At 31.7% G+C, this 15,052-nt stretch overlaps 1 protein-coding gene across 2 annotated transcripts in view; it reads right to left on the minus strand.

Moving 5' to 3' along the window:
• The window catches only part of LOC134683105 (multidrug resistance-associated protein 1-like), a 41,837-nt gene extending 27,012 nt beyond the window's left edge, over window positions 1-14,825 (minus strand). For both annotated transcript variants that reach the window (XM_063542190.1, XM_063542191.1), the window contains exons 1-15: window positions 14,713-14,825; window positions 14,223-14,351; window positions 11,237-11,347; window positions 10,694-10,755; window positions 10,331-10,462; window positions 9,403-9,627; window positions 8,812-9,010; window positions 8,126-8,446; window positions 6,718-6,855; window positions 6,001-6,147; window positions 5,541-5,625; window positions 3,914-3,980; window positions 3,245-3,371; window positions 1,932-2,108; window positions 1,217-1,384 (exon numbers count right to left, since the gene is read on the minus strand). In XM_063542190.1, the coding sequence (XP_063398260.1) occupies window positions 1,217-1,384; window positions 1,932-2,108; window positions 3,245-3,371; window positions 3,914-3,980; window positions 5,541-5,625; window positions 6,001-6,147; window positions 6,718-6,855; window positions 8,126-8,446; window positions 8,812-9,010; window positions 9,403-9,627; window positions 10,331-10,462; window positions 10,694-10,755; window positions 11,237-11,347; window positions 14,223-14,351; window positions 14,713-14,823 (2,199 nt within the window). In that variant the 5' untranslated portion in view covers window positions 14,824-14,825. The remainder of the gene's footprint in view (window positions 1-1,216; window positions 1,385-1,931; window positions 2,109-3,244; window positions 3,372-3,913; window positions 3,981-5,540; window positions 5,626-6,000; window positions 6,148-6,717; window positions 6,856-8,125; window positions 8,447-8,811; window positions 9,011-9,402; window positions 9,628-10,330; window positions 10,463-10,693; window positions 10,756-11,236; window positions 11,348-14,222; window positions 14,352-14,712) is intronic.
• Window positions 14,826-15,052: the final 227 nt, after the last annotated feature.

Below are 15,052 nucleotides of genomic sequence, written 5' to 3' on the forward strand. Positions count from 1 at the left end.
GATGTAAAAGCCTATCTCGAAGTGTCGATATTGTCTTTTGAAGAGAGGTAACCTCAGATTGGTCTTTAGCTCTAGGGTTAGCCTTTATTATGGTAGTTAGAGTTTCACAAGAAGTGGTGATTGCTGTGATCAATTTGGTATAATCATTTGATTGTTGGCTTGCTGTTTGCATGATCGCCTCAGTTATTGTTTTTTCAATACGACAAAAGTGGTCCACTAAATTTGTGTTTTCAGACTTGCTACATGTAACGGTAGGTGTATTTGTGCGCTCATGCACATCCTGGTGTACTGTGGATTTGATAGATGTTATTGAATCATCAAGCTTGGATGAAATTGTGTTGTCGTTTACATCTTTTAAGGTTTGATCTAGGTCAAACTGTTCCTCTACTGTAGCATGTGTCGTGTATGTAGCATTATCAATCACCTTGGCTAAGATTTGTGTCAGGACAGGAAAGTAAGAATGAACAAAGGTCATGAACTTAGATCCCTGAACCCTGATTGTCCCGGTTGTAACGAAGAATGTTATGTTGAACTGCAATGCTTGTTCCTTATCCAATATTTCGATGACTATTGAATTATTGTTATTGTTAGGGTCGGACCAAGTTGTCGGTACATCATACCATTTAATGTCAAATTTATCATTATTTCCCATGTGATCGTAATAGAATAAATCAAGGGTTTTAATCCATGGGTGAATGCGTTCTAGATTTGTGAAGAAGGTGATCATTCTGGCTTCTTTTTCGTAAAGGTTAATATCTATATCTTCAAATAAGCACTTTTTTGCTTTACCCGTTCGTTTGTGAAGGATCTTTGGAAACATTTGCACTGGGTAATCTTTATAAACTTTGTCCATATTAAAGTCTATTATATCTTGTAGCTCTGGGCCTCCTTCGACAATGTTTTGATCAAGACCCGCCATTTTGTCTGTTTTATCACACACGTTTTGCATTTGGCGTAAATGTACTGATGCGAGAATTATGTTTGGATTGTAATAAAATAAACTTACAACTCCACAGATGGAATTTAATCACTTTTGTCCTGTTATTTGTTGTTTGCACGGCTATAAAGAGTTAGGATTATTATAATAAGATGTATTCTTTTTAAGGTTGGGTTGACGTTTCATTGAAATATACCCTACATATTTTATTATTCATACACATTTTACAAAATGCAATTAATGTTAGCCACACTTCACATAGCTTTAACAGAACTTTACCTTATCTTTTAGAAGGCCATCTTTACCAATGACCTGATCAAAGATATGTTTACCAACATTGGAATCCACAGCACTGAGAGGGTCGTCAAGGAGATAGATATCTGTGTCATGATACACAGCTCTGGCTAAACTGACACGCTGTTTCTGTCCTCCACTTAAATTTATACCCTGTCATATAAAATATAAATAATAAGAACCAATGATATTTGACAATTTAAATGGGATTTCCTACAACAGTGTAAGTTCGTAAAGGTTGCTGTGCTGAGGGTGATTTATTAACTGGTGTAAATCCAGGATGTATGATGAAAGAGGCACAAGAAATTAACTTCAAGGCCCCCTCTTCAAGTAGTGGAAGAAGAAGCAATACAGTAAAAACCAAATGAAATCCAAATTCTAATCGCCATCCACATTCTTAGACATTCTTGAAAATATTATTATATTTACATATTAGTTGTTTAATTAATAGTAGAATGTAAATAAAATATGTGTATATAAATTCATCATTAATCATAGAATAAATGAATCTGTGAGCTACTGCTCACTAATGATACCCCATCCTGCTAAAAGTATAAGGTAAACAGGAAGTTGTTGAGTAATGAATCTGAAAATGTATCACACAGTATATCTGTCTCATATAAACCCTGAAACAAGGTAAACCAGTATACCCTACTTTTTCTAAAGCAGGGGTATTTTTTCAAAGCAGGGGTATAATTACCTTTTCTCCTATTTCCGTGCTATCTCCTGCAGGTAGGATGTCAAGGTCAGGCTGTAACGCACAAGCATCAATCACTTGATGGTATTTATCCTGCTCCATATCATTACCAAATAAAATATTATCTTGTAAAGTACAGTTCTGTATCCAGGCTTGCTGAGGTACATATCCCACAGCTCCCTGTAATCATGGTAATGAAACAAAAAATGTTCTAAAACAAGATTTTATTTTACTAAGGACAATTTGAAAAATATATATATAAAATTGTAGAAGAATAATATAGCTATAGCACCAAATGAGTTTTTGAATTATTAAAACAACTTTGTGAATTAACATTGTGTGCTCACATCTACTTATTCCTAAAGAATCATATGCCTTGAAGTAAATTATAGTAGCTTTTACAAAAATTAAATCCTCCTGTTTTTCTATAACTTCTCTACTATTTTTTGTAGTTTTGTAGATTTTTATGATGACTAAGGCTGATGATCCTGCATAAAGAATTTGCTTCAAAAAGCAGATTGTTTTCTTAGACTGTATGAATCCCTGTATTGTATTAACAGTTGTTTAGCTCCCCCAATTTTTTACTCCTGGCACTCTTCACATGGGTTATGTTCTTCTCATATATGTTATGATGGTATGATAGTAAACCCCTAACAGGAAGGATTGTGCCTGATGTACATATCATGAAATCATTATCTTTTAGTCAGTTTTATAGAAGTCTGGAGCTGGCATGTCAGTTAACTGCTAGTTATCTGTTGTTATTTATGTATTATTGTCATTTTGTTAATTTTCTTTGGTTACATCTTCTGACAACAGACTCGGACTTCTCTTGAACTGAATTTTAATGTACGTATTGTTATGCGTTTTCTTTTCTACATTGGCTAGAGGTATAGGGGGAGGGTTGAGATATCTCAAACATGTTTAACCCCGCCGCTGTCACAAGTCAGGAGCCTGCCTTTTTTAGTCTTGTATCATTTTAATTTTAGTTTCTTGTGTACAATATGGAAATTAGTATGGCGTTCATGAACACTGAACTAGTATATATTTGTTTAGGGGCCAGCTGAAGGACGCCTCCGGGTGCTGGAATTTCTCGCTACATTGAATACCTGTTGGTGACATTCTGCTGTTGTTTTTTTCTATGGTCGGGTTGTTGTCTCTTTGACATATTCCCTATTTCCATTCTCAATTTTATTCAGAAAAGTAAATCCATAGATATACATGTACATCTAGTATCAAAAGTTACTTTGTTTTATTTATTCCAATATTTCTGTGGGGTTTTTTTTTCATTTCAAAAATAACATGGCAATATAGTATACCTTTACATTGACTGTTCCTTTAACTTTAGTCATGTCACCCAATATAGCAGACATTAAGCTGGATTTACCACTTCCAACTTGTCCAACGATAGCTACAAGTGATTTCTCTGGAACAGACAAGTCTATACTGAAAAATAAATTTATGCATATGATCTTGAGGTTTCAAATACTTAAAAATATATGACACCATTTTTAGTAGTTATAATCAGCCAATTAGAAATACTTGTGAAGAACATTAATAAATGGAATGTCAATGTTACTGTTCTAAGTGGTTTTTACTTGACCTTGCACTATGGCAATTGGTCAAAATACTAGTTAAAATTAATCTCTTGAAATCCATTATCAAATGAAAATGTTCAGCTTATTGCTATAGTCAGAAAGTTGTTAATATAAAGTGGGTAATAGAAATATCCTAACTATCTAATAATAATGGTTGACCTTCTGTTTCTTATGAAAGATTGAAAAAAAGATTAATTCAAGCTGTACTGTCACTTGGAAAACAATTATGTCCCTTGATTATTGTAAAAGCAAAAGTTATTTTTAAATTGACAAATAAAAAATAAAAAAAATGTAGTACAATGGTGTTGGTAAAATTCATTCTAATAGGATAAAACCACAAACTTAAGGGCATTAACTCAAAAATTACTTTCACATTATGAAAGAACTTACTTCTTTAAACATTCTCCTATATCTGGATCCCACATAAATGTTCCATTCTCAACAAGTATGGCATCATCTATGGTGTAAGATATTAATGATTATTCATTAATTATATAAAAAAAAGTAGAAATTTTCTGCTGATTTTATCTATATAACTAAAAAACGTTTAAAAAGACAGGACTCGTTCAGCAGTGAAACACTATAAAGCTACTTCTAATAGATTTTTTATTCCTAGAATTTTAATTTTATAGGTTTTTTAGGGTCCCAGAAAAGCAGAAATTGAAAGTTTCTATGAAAATGTTAGAATCTAATTATGAAGAATTTTAAAAATCAGATTTATTTGAAATTGATGATCAGCATGTTTCAGTGTTTATAGAAGTAAAATTTAAAATGACAATCAAGGAATCTAAATTAGCAACCAACAATTTAAAATGTTTCCCTCATAAATTGTTCCGCAAGGAATCTTCATATTTTGGTGAGAGGATTTTTGACGTGGATATCTATGTTATTCCAAACAAGTTTAATAAATTTACTTCATCTTGACTTAAAGATGTATATTTTCAAGTTACAGTGACTTGACTGTTAGTGTTGCTATCCACCAATTGCAACTCATTCAAAATTTTGATCCAATTGCAATTTGTTTTATCAAACCAAATTGTTCAACTGGTCAGAAATTTGAACCAACTGCTGTAGAAAACCACAGTCAGGTTGTGAAAGTGCAAGGTGTTAAAATAAAATATACTTACAATCCTGTAAGACTTTATCTCCACTTTAATGATGTTGTGACAAATCTTGTCTATCTGTTTGTATAGGTATATTATAGTCATTACCATGCTTAAGGTGAAATTGTTATTTTGAATTGCTGTAAAAATGTCCATACTAAGCTCTCATATAGTTTTTCTTTCGAAAAGTCTTTTATATTCTTAAGAATCAGACATTGTGTGAATTAAAACATTTCATATTCAGTAAAATATGTGTAAAATTGCAATATGTTTGTAGGAAGTTTCCATGGGGAGATAATATTTTTTTCTTTCAAAAAGTCTTAATTCAAAAGATTAATATTTTAGGTTCTCCCCATGAAAACTTATCAATAGCATATTGTTATTTCTTACATATTTTCCTGAGTATATGATGTTTTATTTAAAATGATATCTGGTTCTTATGAATATAGAATACTTTTAGAAAGAAAAACTATATGAAAGCTTAGTTTGGACATTTTTATAGCTATTCAAAATAAACAATTTCACCTTAAGCATGGTAATGACTATAATATACCTATACAAACTGATAGACTCAAATTTTCACAACATCATAAAAGTGGAGTTAAAGTCTTATAGGATTGTAAGTATGTTTTATTTTATCACCTTGCACTTTCACATTTTGACTGAACAATTTGTTCAATATTCTGACCAGTTGAACGATTTGGTTTAATAAAACAAATTGCAATTGGGTCAAAATTTTGAATGAGTTGCAATTGGTGGATAGCAACACTAACAGTCAAGTCACTGTAATGAAGAACAACATTACCAGTATCAAAAATTGAAGTTTCTATTATTTTCAAATTAGTCAACTTTGAATCTAGTTGGTCTGCCTTACTACAATAAAGAACAGAATTAAATCATGTTATAATATGTACCTTTGGAATAATCATGGAATACATTGTCAGTATCCAATTCATCATGGCTTAAGAACTTATTCAACCTTTTTATTGAAACACTAGCCTGAAAATCAAAAAAAAAATGTAGATATTGATGTAAGACAGAGAAGCTACACGAAAGATAGTAAAAATTAAGCAAGTAAACTAACTTAGTTATAGCATTCATACAAGTATATAAACTCATCATAGATACCAGGATTGAAATTTTGTATTTGAGCCATATGTGCCAGACTCATCAGTGACGCTCAAAATAAAAAAAGTTAAAAAAGCCAAACAAAGTATAATGTTAAAGAGCAATGCAGACCGAACATGGTTCTCTTGTTCTGATTTTTATCTATTGTTTTCAGGAATATAAACTTACTAAGGTTTAATCCAAGTGACACAATTACTATTGAGAAAAAAAGTGTTCTACTACTTTTCTGCACACAAAGTCACATACCTTTATAGTTTCTGTAAGAGCCATAGGAGCAAAGTTTATGGCAAATCTTAGAATGTTGAACAAGGAAATAGCAACAAAAGCAGTCTCAGCATCAAGATAATGATCTTTGGATAGAAACACAAAGGTAGCAAAAGTTACCAAGGATACCTGAAAAATAATAAATAAATGGGAAACATGAATCCCGCATACGTTGAGATTGAAGTTCATTGAATATAGATGAATGACTAATTTTTTTATTTCAAAAAAAAAATAAGTGTTCAAAACATTTAGCTATCAAACTGAATACTAAATGCAATGAAAAAAGAAAGAATCAGCAGTACTTCACTTTTCATCTGAATAGACTGATACCTTTATTACTAAAATATATGCTCTTTTCTGACTGGGCCCAAATAGGCGGTGGTACATCTTAAAAAGTCTATCCACATAACTTTTGCAAAGAATTCCTTTAGTGGGTACTGGGGTCTGTCTTAAACTTGCAGTAAGGTGAAAATTTTGTTTGCTCCATGTTAAAGGCCTTATTGTAACTTTGAGATGATGAACAGCAATTAAAGCACTGTTCCTTTGCTTTATTGTGTGTGTTTAAACTGTAATATTTATACATACATTGTATAAGATTTTCACTTTTCTCTTATAAAACATTTAGGAAACCAGAATAAAATAAAGTAGGCTGAGCTTCAATCTTATTTAGATTTCAATATCACTTGAATTATAACTTACCAGATAAGGAGCTACACCCCAGGAGAACCAGAAAATCATACTAAGCATTGACGACCTTTTAAGTATAGTCAGTTCTATGTTTCTGATAGCAGCAATCTTGTCTTTAAATGACATCTCCCAGGCATATAATTTTAGGATCTGAAGGTAAATAAACAGTTAACAACGAGTGGTAATAAAATATCGGTAAGGCGGTTCATATGAATATGGTGAATAACAAACATCTTTAGTTTTTGATCTTGGGTTTTGTTTATATATACAGTTGTTTGTCTCTTTGTCTTATACCTTTTTTTTGCCATAGTGTTGTCATTTTAATTTTCAACTTATGAGTTTGATATCGTTTATCTCCCTTTGATTTGATGTTAATTCAATACACCCTTTACATAAATTTTAGGTGAAAATAAGCTGTAAAAAGTTATGATCAAGCAAATGGGGTTTAATGTTTAACTTTATTCTGTGGAGTTTTGTCATCTTGAATCTTAGATTAGTGCTCAAATTATTTTGAGAAAAAAACACCATTTATTGAAACCTTGAAATTCATGAAAACAAGAGACACACCCTGAAATGTCTCACCTTCTTTACTAATCATTGATAATATGTTGATAGTCCTAAATATAAAGCTTTATTACAACTGTCACATGACCTCAACTTTAACCAAGACAAGAATGCACACACTGAAATGTCTCGCCTTCTTTAATAATCCTAGACCTATTGTTTATAGTATCTGAGATATGGACTTGACCACCAAAACTTAACCTTGTTCACTGATCCATGAAATGAGGTCGAAAAGTGAAAACTGTCTGACGGGCATGAGGACCTTGCAAGGTACGCACATACAAAATATAGTTATTTTATTACTTATAATAAGAGAGAATTTTACATTACAAAAAATCATAACTTTTTTTTCAAGTAGTCACTGAACCATGAAAATGAGGTCAAGGACATTGAACATGTGACTGACAGAAAGTTCGTAACATGAGGCATCTATATACAAAGTATGAATCATCCTGGTTTACCCACTTCTAAAATATAAAGCTTTTAAGAAGTTAGCTAACACTGCCCCCGCTGCTGCTGCTAGATCACTATCCCTATGTCGTGCTTTCTGCAACAAAGTTGCATGCTCGACAAAAACTTTCTTGGGCCACATTCTACATTAAAAGAAGAGGTTCTGTAATGCTGGTCTTTAAATAACTGCCTAATCACACTGCCCAAAATCTTTCATGTTATTTGCATCCCTCTCTTGAATCAAGAAGTCAAAATAAAATCCTTTTAATTCAGATGAACACAAACACAAAATAAGAAGCATTTATGTAAAATTGTATGGGAGACTTTAATAGTTAATTGCCATTTCTTGTTTTATAAATCTATCATTCAATATCAAATGGTCTGCTATGCTCTGTACATAAATTACCTTTATACCATTGAGTACTTCTGATAATAATTTGACACGATTATCTTTCTGTTTCATCTGCTCTCCCTGAAGACCATGAATTTTACCCATGACAACTCCATTTACTGGAAGAAGTAAAATAAGAATTCCAAATCCAGCAAAAGCTGATGCTCCCACAGTCTGATAGAGAAAGTATAAACATAAACCAATCTGTAACGGTGATGACCAAAGGGCCCACAGGTAGTTAATATTGTCTTGGACATGTTGTGTGTCAATGGACATCAAGTTGACAATTTCACCGACAGTTGACTCTTTTCTTGCTCCACTGGTTAATGTCAGTGCCTATAAATACATTAAATGAATAAGTGTGAAAAAACACTTGGTCTAGTTTTAGTTTTCTGAAATAAAAAAAGGAATTGACCCTTCATTTTGAACAGTATTTGTACTCCAAAAGAGCTGATGTGTATTCAAACAAGGGGAGACAATCAAGTTTCCAAGTTTGAGAAGATGTATTTTTTTCTGTAGATGCTTAGATACTAATTTAGAAAAAAATTATCTTTAAAGTGTGAAAAGGCCTTTGTGGTAATGCCCTCTGTATCAACAAGCTAGTACATTACCCATATTTTATTTCAGATGTTTGCAAATGTTTAGGTAAAGAGGAAGGCTATAACCCACATTCATTTCTAAATCATAGTATTGCCACTTACCTTTCTGTAAACTGCTGCCATCAATGCAGCCTTGACCCTGATTCCTAAGGTCATCCCCCAGTAGAACTGTTGATGGCATGCTATGGACTGGATGAGGATAGTCACAAAGAAACCTGCTGCTAGCATATATCCTTTCCATGGTTGTGAGAATTCAGTTGAATCTGATTCTTTTGACCCTTTACTAAAGGCAATTAAAAATCTAGAAAAAAAAACGCAAACAGAAAATATTTATAACATGTATCATACATGTACTTGTCCTGTCTCTACATAGTCTATAACTCTTCTGTTGATACAACATTTCAATTTTTTGAACAGTTTTTGATAATAAAAAAAATCCAACTGCACATGTCAACAGTGGGTTTTTTTCTAGTATTATTAATAGTTGCAGAAATGGGACGTCAAAAGATTTAACAATTTGTTAAACAAGAATAATGTGTCTATTAAATTGTCTTAAATGAAAACTTTAAAAAGACATAAAACAGAAGAACTCAGGACAGAATCATGATCTACTAAGTAGTATATCATAGTTTTCTATTATCATACCTTTACTCTTAGTTTTGACAAATATTGATGAAACTGAGTGGCACTTACCTCAGAAGTATAGGTGAAATGAAAATAGTTATATCATATATCAACTTGAAAACATGTGCATGCAGTAGTTCTAGACCAAAGGTTTTGGCAAGGGCTCTGAACAAGGATCGTTTGTTCTCTTTAGTACTTGGATCTTTTATCACTGGCTTAGGAGCAAGTAGTGGTGTAGACTCAGACATGTCATCTTGCAGATTGTACCTACGGGATGATCCTGACTGGCCAAGCCTGCAAAATTCATTGTTCTTTTTAAATTTGGCACACAATATAAAAACAATGAAATTCTAATATACCTTAATTTCAGTGATTTAAATGGGACTATAGCTTTCCTGAAAAATCCCTTAATTTTTTTTGTTACTTTAATAAGCCTTTTTAACTTTTGGAATTTAAGCATTACTAATGAGTCTTTTATAGATGAAACATGTGTCTTATAAGCTTTTAAAATTATAATCCTGGTATCTATGATGTGTTTATTCAAAAGGCCATCCTATCCATAACCAAATCCAGTTATATAGAAGATGCCTTATTTCCCTCTCACATTAACAAGTTGAATACTTGTAAAAATGTCATATATTAAAGTCATAAATATTGACCCTTGAGGAACTCTTTTCCTATTTTCTTGTACTCCAAAGCAATATTGATTGAAGCTAAATGCTACTGCTTAACATCTTATACATGAAAATTTTCATGTCTTTGTTTTCTTAAGTACTATCAGAAATTATGTTTTCTTATACTTAATTCAGAAATAATTGTGATGCAAAAAATGTGACAGGGGGATAATCGCATTAGTTAAAACTCGTTTTTTTTTAATTTTTATATAAATTAAACAGGATTTTTCTCAATATTGCAAAAATTAAAATCACATATTAATCTTTAATGACAAAATTTCAATAATAAATGCATCTAATTTACAGAATAACAGACTATTTACCTGGAGGCACTAATGCGTTCTTTATCCCAATTCTTTAAAAATCTTTGGTATGCCACCTTGCACATGTCTCTCTCATTTAACTTAAACATTTCATCCTCATTCAAAGGTTTTTTATAGCCTTGTATCATTAAACTGTAGAAAACAATAACAAAAAACATTTTATCATACATGTACATAAACTTGTTTTCTTTCAAAATGTAATTTTTCTAAAAACAATTATCAATATAAATGTATGAAGCAAATTTTTTTAGAAAATAAAGTGTTGAATCCTTGATTAGTAGCTATTTTCAAATGACTTGTTGTTTCTTATGTTAAATATGCAGTTTTTCAGAATTATAACTAACAATAAAAGTGTTTACTGACCTTGTTATCCAGTTAAAGGTAATTCTAGATAAAAATGAGGCCTTTTGTTCTGGACACACATCCTGTAGTTGAAATAAAAACAATAAAAATCAATATTTTTATATTTGATTGATAAATTGATTGCTTATTCATCAAAGCGATCTTTTCAAAACATCATCACTTGTTTGCATCATTCTAAAAAGAGTTTTCACTGTACAGTGTTTACTATTAATTTTACTATTCCACACATGTACATGCTGCAAGGATTTTCTCATTGTTGAAGACCTTAGGATTACCTTCATGTATGATTCCTAATATCCAGGTCACAGGCTAGGAGTAGAGTAAAAAAATCTGCTTGGAGAGAAATAATCAATATAAATATTATTGCCATTTTTCTCATGAAATTGAAATCTTGCAGCCAATATTTTCATATTAACTGTTCTTAAGGGAAACAAAAAACAGACATATTCTGCACACCAAATGTCTGCCTGTATTCATAAGGCATCTACATATATCAAAAAAGGTTAACTAAATTGCTTTAAAATAATATATTTAAAAACATACCCTGTTATGGTGTAACTTTTCTGCTATACTATGTAAAATCAATTCTATTACCCAAAGCCAAAATCCAAAATATACATAGATCTTTAGAAATATTGTATCTTCTTTTTTATCCTGGAAAAATAACATTTAGTACTTGTATGCATCTGATCTGGACTTAATAATTTAAAGGAAAACTTGTATACATGTATCTTAATCATAAACAGATAAGCCATTTTCAACTGATTTTTACAGTTTATTCTAATTTTGAGCTGTATTAACTGTCCCAGCTTAGAGGAGCATTGAGGGCTACACACATGTTTAATCCTGTCACATTCTGTAAGTGCTGGTCTTAAGTCTCGAGTCTGTAAATCAATTCCTTGTTAATGTCTTTCATATATGTTTTTTTTGATTTTGTAATGTTATCAATTGGATCATTTGTTTCTTCCTTCGAATTGTTTCACTTTTTTCATGTCAGGTCTTTTAGGGCTAACTATACTATATGGGTTTTTTTCATCGTTGAGGACCTAAGGTTGACCTACCATATGTATTAATGCTAATATCCATGTCATTTGGACTCAGGGTGGAGAGTTGTCTCAAGCATACCAGGGGTTTTAGACTCTCAAATTACTCAATGCAATAGAATTTTAATGAATTTTATTTGAATGTTGTTTGGGTAATTTTATCATTGTCATTTCCCTCTTTTCAATTAACTAATTTTTCGTACTTTTTTTCATTAGATCAAAGTTAAAGTCAGACATGTTTTCAAATATACAAGTCCAGTAACTCTGTAGCAACATAAGTCTTAATATGTAAAAGAGGGACGAAAGATACCAAAGGGATAGTCAAACTCATAAATCGAAAACAAACTGACAACACCATGGCTAAAAATGAAAAAGACAAACAGAAAAACAATAGTACACATGACACAACATAGAAAACAAAAGAATTAACAACACGAACCCCACCAAAAACTAGGGGTGATCTCAGGTGCTCCGGAAGGGTAAGGTATCAACTTTCAAAAAAAAATTATAAGCTGGATTTGTTTTTTGAAGAATTCCAAAATGTATTAAGATCAGACTCCTGATATGCCATGATGGAGGATATATCTCCTAAATCTGGAGCAAAAAACCTACATATTTTTCACCATTATTTTCATTTCTAGTGCAGCTGTGTATCGAAAAGAAATTGCCTATTAATTATTAAATTACAAAAACTATAGCGTTAACTACTTCTAACTAAAATGTTGTTTTGGCTTAATAATTCAATAACTGGGATTCTTATAAATGTTGATATTTAAGGAATATTTACACAAAAATGAAAAAAACATCACCAACCAAATAGACACACAAATACATCTCAGAACTTTCTTGTTTCCCATTACTTCTTATGCAACTTTATTCTATATAGATATAAGAAGATAAGGTATGAGTGCCAATAGGACAACTCTCTATCCAAGTCACAATTTATAAAAGGAAACCATTATAGGTCAAAGTACGGTCTTCCACACTGAGCCTTGGCTCACACAGAACAACAAGCTATAAAAGGCCCTAAAAATTACTAGTGTAAAACCATTCAAACGGGAAAACCAATGTACATTTAATAATTTATTGAGGCACCCACAGGAACCTTCCGAGAATGCTGCCATCAACCACAAGAAAAGAAATAGATAATAACAGACCATTTTAACCCAAAACAAGCCTTAAGGAGGAAAAGAACAGTGTTAGTAAATTATTTATTTCTCTCTAACAGAATTCATTTGAAATTAAATGCACCCGATTCTGTATTCTTCAAATTCAATCTGATGCTCCTGAAAATATGTTAATCAAACATACAACCCTCGAGATACAACCATTTTTACAGATTACTGGCCATTCCAGATAGTTTGATGAACGAACACATAGTTAAATTCAACATAGACTAGTGATATTCATACTTTGTCCTTTACTCTTGGCGACCGAAACATTCTACAGCATTCCTGACGTGATTAGAAGCAGTACCTCTGGCCAAGGGAAGCCAGTTGAATTGGTACAGAATTGCTGATAAAATGTCGTCTATTTTCGGGAAAGTTAACAGAACATTCAGACCACACAACCTATACAGTCTATACACAGCCTGACAAATTATTGTATTATTCTTTCCACGATGCAAGAGGACAAACACATGTCGGCAGAATAATTTTAACAAACATTTTCACAACAAAAACATTTTTTTTTATTTTAATTTCTTTTTATAGTTTATTTACATATACTTACAATGACCTTTCACTTTCAGTACGTTGCTATTAATAACTTTACTTACCATTGTAACATTGTGACGTTTTAATTTTAACAACCCGATTTTGTACTTCAACATGATTTCATGTAATGTTTTTATCCTGATGACTGTGCCCTAGGCACCGAAACATGTACAGTAGTTGTTGTTTGTTTATGTAATATATACGTGTTTCTCATTTCTCGTTTTGTTTATATAGATTAGACCGTTGGTTTTCCCGTTTGAATGGTTTTACACTAGTAATTTTGGGGCCCTTTATAGCTTGTTGTTCGGTGTGAGCCAAGGCTCCGTGTTGAAGGCCGTACTTTAACCTATAATGGTTTAATTTTTAAATTGTTATTTGGATGGAGAGTTGTCTCATTGGCACTCACACCACATCTTCCTATATCGATCATTAAATTTCTGCAGCAGTCCTTGTTATAAGACTCTCTACATTTTATGTTTTTTATCATAACCACCCTGCATACCCTCAGGTATCAACTTTATGGACTCTACCGTACTACAGACTCACCAGGTGTTGGTTCACTTTCGTTTGTAATTGATTTAATAATATTTCAGAGAAAAGACAAAAGTGATATTCAAATTTTTCAAATTTTTCAAATTAATTCTGAATAGAACCAAAACTCTTGCCTATATAATATTGTCCTGAATGTGTTGGTACCAGGTTCATTATTCTCTGAAGTAAATCAAATAAATAAAGATTTCTGGACCGAAAGACAATAAAATATTGCAATACCTTTTTTAGAAGCTTTGTGTAGAATGGAATGATTTTGGTTAATATAGCAACTGTCCAATAAATAAAAAGCACACCAGACGTCACAAAACCTTTGCGTCTTTCCAATGCAATATAGAATATCACCAGTAGCTAAAAAATATAACAAAAACTCTTTTAATTATAAGTTATTTATGTGTGTTTACAGTCATCCCATAATATATAAGGGCCTAGCTGGCAAATTGGTCTAAGTTGCAGAACTAATGTATCCCTTGCATGTCAAAACTGATTTTGTGAGTTTGTATTTATGATAGTCAGTAGTTTTCTCTGGCACCATGGCATCCCTAAATAATAATAAATTGACCACCACAAAATAGACTACTTGTGCTGAAATTTGCATTTAACATCATTCAATCAATCACACAATAAAAATATAGGATCAGTTTTTAAAATTTTAACGTGACATAAAGTATGCACAAAAATAAGTTTGTTAACAGTATATTAATGAACTTACAATTGTGGCTGCTTCAATCACAGGACCAACTAAGGATGCTTTCCAGTATGATGACTCTGCTTTCAGATCAATAGCAGCATAAACAATATTGATTGCTGTCAGTACCAACATAATGAGAGCAAATATCTAAATGGGTATAAAAAAATTATTGTAAAAACTTTGGTTTCGTTTATTTTTTTTAGGTACTAAAATTTGTAGATTGTGGAAACTAGCAGATCACAATATATTTCATAAGCCACTACCCATAGTAACATGTGATAAAATTAGTTTTTACAGTAGTTAAAACAATTCACACCCATTCATGGGTTGATGTTTAATGATTTTTATTTCTACATCATTT

Source organism: Mytilus trossulus, chromosome 9, assembly GCF_036588685.1.
Source record: "Mytilus trossulus isolate FHL-02 chromosome 9, PNRI_Mtr1.1.1.hap1, whole genome shotgun sequence".
Classification (NCBI taxonomy): domain Eukaryota; kingdom Metazoa; phylum Mollusca; class Bivalvia; order Mytilida; family Mytilidae; genus Mytilus; species Mytilus trossulus.